General features: G+C 38.0%; 1 protein-coding gene across 1 annotated transcript in view; it reads left to right on the plus strand.

Annotated features, from left to right (window-relative positions):
- LOC138007892 (serine-threonine kinase receptor-associated protein-like) overlaps positions 1-5,000 on the plus strand; it is a 13,448-nt gene that overhangs the window by 6,540 nt on the left and 1,908 nt on the right. The window contains exons 5-6 of the mRNA XM_068855006.1: positions 2,014-2,113; positions 4,118-4,255. Of these exons, the coding sequence (XP_068711107.1) occupies positions 2,014-2,113; positions 4,118-4,255 (238 nt within the window). The remainder of the gene's footprint in view (positions 1-2,013; positions 2,114-4,117; positions 4,256-5,000) is intronic.

Here is a 5,000-nt window from a genome sequence, read left to right on the forward strand (position 1 = left end):
TACTTTTAAATGCCTTTGCTAATTTCTTTTCTGAGAAGATTTTAAAAATATGTACTTAATCCATTCTGGATGCCAAGTCTAATCTTACATCTGTCACGTGCACAGCTTGTCTCTCTTCCTTCAGCCAAGGGGATTGTAGTGTTGTTCTTAAACTGCTAACTGGGTTAATAAAAAAATCCTGATCCTTGTCCAGATCCTATGCCTGCGTGTGTCTTAAAGGAATGTCTCTGCTTACGAGCCAGAAGGCTCATCAGGCTGGCGCTTATCTCTGGTTTCAGTAGCATGAAGCGACTAGGAGTATTTTTATACTCCCCCCTGGATGGGATGCTAGTCCATCGCAGGGTTACCCCCAGCATTACGCCGGTACCCATTTATACACCTGGGTGGAGAGAGGCACCGTGAGAGTAAAGTGTCTTGCCCAAGAACACAACACAATGTCCCCTGCCAGGACCCGAACCCGGACCACTCGATCCGGAGTCGAGCGCACTAACCATGAGGCCACCGCGCCTCCCACCAAGGGAGCCAAGGGGATTGTAGTGTTGTTCTTAAACTGCTAACTGGGTTAATAAAAAAATCCTGATCCTTGTCCAGATCCTATGCCTGCGTGTGTCTTAAAGGAATGCATCGAGACTTTATTGCCTATCTTTACCACAATAATTATTTTTTCGCTGTCACATGGAGTTATGCCAGATTCCCTAAAGACTGCTACAATGTATGTTACCTTTATTAAAAAAGAAGAATGCTGATCATGATATTCTCTAATTTTCGTCTTATATCAAACTTAAAGCTTATCTCTAAGCTCATCGAGAAAGTTGTAGCCTCACAGTTAGCTGATTATCTTTCTTCTAATAGCCTACATGTATGTGTCCTTCCAGTCTGCTTATAAAAGGTACCATGATAGTTCTGAGACTGCTCTACTCCTTGTGCATAATGACATTATGTGATCTATTGACAATGGTGAAAGTGTCATACTAGTTTTACTCGATCTGTCCACAGCCTTTGATACTGTGAGCCACGAATTCCTTTGATCTCGTAGTCAACATGCTATGGTTTACCTCTTATTAATGACCAATCGAACTCAGTTTGTGGATATCAATGCCTCTTTCTCGATGAAACATCATCTCAAAAGTTGGTGTGCCTCAAGGCTCGGTGTTAGGCCTGGTACTTTACCTGTTATACACTTCTTCTGTTGTGGTTAATCTTTGGCGTCATAATCTTAATTAACTAATTAACTTTTACTCTTATGCTGACAATTGACATCTTTTTATCGTTTAAGAATGCTGATTTTTTTATTCTAAACTGAAGCTCAAGGCCTGTATTAACGTTATTTGCCAGTGGACTTACATTGATGATGATGATATCATTACAGTAACTGCACCTTTATTATGATTTATAATATTATTAACAGCTAGACCCATAGCCAGCAAGGGCCACTGGTCAATAGCCCATGAGGCGAAGCCAAATGGGCTATTTACCCATGGCCCTTGAGGGTGAAGGGTCTAATTGTTTTTAATTAGTATCACCCAACTAGTCGGACAGAAAAGGCAATAATAATTATAAAGTTAGCAAATGAAAGGTGAAGAAATATTTATTTGGGAATAAAACGAAAGAAAGCATAACGCTTTTTGCTACATGAGGACTATTACTAATAGTCCTCCAGTGGCATAGCCAGTTAAAATGCAGGATTTGCATCAGTCCACTACTTAGGTGATACTAATTAGTATTATTATTATTATTATTGTTATTATTATTATTATTATTATTATTATTATTATTATTATTATTATTATTATTATTATTATTATTACAATTACAATTGTTAATCATCATTATTATAGGAAGTCAAGGGTTGCTGGTTTGGGACTGATTGTATTGACGAGCTGTTCCTTCTTCTAGGGGTCCCCCTCCCCTCCTATCCCTCCAAATTTGGAAATCTTGAAGCTGAATTGCAAAACCTTTTTGTCGGCTGCTGGTGGTTACTGAAACCCTGAATTTTGTGTTAATTTTGTTTAGAGCCAGATTTGTTAAAGGGTTATACAGTTAACATAAGGGCTGCCTTGTGGAGTCAAGATAGCAAGTTTGTTTTTAGTGGAGGAGAAGACAAAGCAATGAGGTACGGTGTACATGTGATGTTCATATAATTATTATTCTCTTCAAATGACTCGCAACTAGACCCCCAAACTGAAAAACTGTCAGATGATAATTTTTTGCCTCAAATGTGAAGGAACCACATTGTTATTTCTTAGAAAAAGAGGTTTTTTTTACTTCCCAACTGGTCCTTTGTTGTGGTTTAACTTTCCTCCTGGTTCAAATTGTTTTCAAAACCACTTCTGATCGGTTTTGATCTTTCTTTGTCTAATATTCATTATAATCATAGACTACGAGCTGTCTCTTATTTTTCTCAGAGATCTATAGGGGAGTACTTGCGAATCCTGTGTTATTGTGACTCGCGAGCTGCCTGTGGCATTTTTGTTATTTATTATGATTTTTGCTCCCATGTGTGGCTCTGAGAAAACAAGGATGTCTACTCACAGTGTATCATTATCATAATAATTATGAATCAAAGAAAATCAAAATTGAACCAGTTTGAAAATTTTTATTATTAGTTAATTCTTTGCTTCTTAGCTTAAGAGGGCTACAGGTAGATTTTACTCTAACACAAGATGATTTTAGAAAAATTATTACTCACTAATGGTGAACCCTTCAGGGACTGAAAGAGTTGATAATAACATTATTAGCCTTTGCTTGTTAGTTGAAGTTGGATAATAATAAAAGCTCTGTTCCAAGCAAAGTGAAATAAAATAATAATTAACATCACTGTTCCTTGGTATCAACATAATTAGCTTTTAATGCATAACGCAAGATACAATAGAACGAGACAACAGACGTATATTGGCGTTTTTTGAGGGGAACACTGCCTTACGACTGGTTAGCCTATGCGACTTCTGGATTGCGTGATATAGAGCAACCTCAGTTATCTCCCTAGCACTATGAGCTGAGTGGTAGATGACACATGCTTGATCGGACAAGAGGATTGGTTAGCGAGCAATGTACAAAGGCAAACAAACCAACAAGCTTGGGGAAGTCGCTGCGCAGACTTAACCGCACCTTGTAGGAGTGACCCAATTTTAATGAAGGCAAAGCGATATACCCAACCCATCTCCAAAGGGAGGGGAAAATTTTTTAACAAATTGCAAACAGCTAGTTGATTTACTATAGAAGACAAACTTCCTTGAAGTGAACCTTGGATGGCTAACTGAGGCTTTTATAGCTGGACTCTGTCTATTAAAGCAGCCAGTTGTACAGGTTCTACTAAATATAATGTAGCAGGTGGGCATTACACATGCTCTTTAACAGTAATGAATGAGGCCTTAACAGATTTGGTCAATGCAGGTGTACGTGATAATCTGAGATCTAGGAACAAAGTCTTTATGTCCTCATTTTATTTACAACAAGACCATTGATTTTGACCTTGAACGACTGACTACTTGAACCGGAAGTGTCAGGTTTCAAATGATTTTTTTCGGGCGCCGAAGTCGCTAATAGCTATAACACAGGTGTTTGGGTGCAGTGGAAGAGTTTAAAGGAAGAGATGTAGCATTTGTGAGCGATTGGCTAACAAAAAAGGTCTTCAAAAGGTCTTTATTAAAGGCGGCAGGAGCCAACAAAGATTGTTCTTTAGTAGGGTATGACAGACAAATCCGACGATAGGTTAGGGCATTTGAACACCATTTTGGCCTGAGGGGGCAGGAATTTGAACAATCCAATCTTTAAAAGTTCAAATGCCCGTGCATTTGGAAACAGTTTATTTCTTAAGAGATATAATTATAAAAAAATTTAATGATCACTATGTTGTAGAAAGTACATGCATAATTTAATTTAAATACACTATAATAGGGGATACATAAAGTACCTACACCTTATTGACATTGAAAATGGCTGATCATGTGTACTGTGAGCTCGTCTAGTACATGTAGAATCCTTAACTCTGCTAAATCAACTTTTATCCTGGTATTGAAGGCACAGGGATCCCAAATGTCAAGAATAGTAAGCTGCTCACTGACCAGTGCTTGCGGCAATTACATGCATGTGATGTTTCTGTTAATTTTGTTTGAAGGCTTTGGGACACGAGAACAATGAGTGAAGTAAAGAAGGTTGATTTACCCAACAGTGCGTCCAGTATGGTACTATCAAAAGATGGTACTGTACTTGTTGTCACATATGCTAAAACAATCTCATTCTGGGATACAGAAAGGTACGTAACTCATTATTGTTCTTTAGAAATGGAAATAAAATAGCGGTACACGACTGTATTGAATGGTTACATTTTGTATCCTGAAGTCCCCATGCAACATGGATGCGGCATGACTATCCTGAGGGTGGGGGGTAGGGGCTGAAGGGTACTATAATAGTTGAAAAAACCCAAACCTTTACAAATATTCTAACCATAGGCCTCAACACTATGCTTTAGATAAGGTTAGCACTTTTGTAAAGGTTTGGGTTGTTCTGTTACCCTTCACAACTGTTGAACTGTTGCGGATGGTAAACTGAGTTAAACTAGACCGTCAATGCCTTGTTAATAAATCAATTTTGATGTGTAAGATTGTAATAAACCGTATTCATTAATTATTCCTTTGGCTAGTGCAAGCTAGCTATTTATGACCGTGCATTGCAGGACTTTGCTCTAGCAGCACCCTGTGGCCCCTGGCGACCTTCGGCAACAAGGAAATGTTAAATTTGCAATAAAATTAGGTACCAGTATATCTCTTAGAGCACAGCCTTGTATTGGAAATTGAAGGAACAGTTCTGGAATTTGATGACGCGGAATTTCGTAAAATTGATTCATGACAAGTTTTTTATGAACAAGGTTGAATTAAATTCAGGGCTACATGTAAGATTTTTGGTTGACGATCAGTGTTAATTTCTTTGTTCGTGGAGTAAAACAATCTGACTATCATACTTGCATTTTTGGGCAGAAAAATTTCAATATTGTTGATTTT

The sequence above is a fragment of the Montipora foliosa genome, chromosome 6, assembly GCF_036669935.1.
Source record: "Montipora foliosa isolate CH-2021 chromosome 6, ASM3666993v2, whole genome shotgun sequence".
Lineage (NCBI taxonomy): Eukaryota > Metazoa > Cnidaria > Anthozoa > Scleractinia > Acroporidae > Montipora > Montipora foliosa.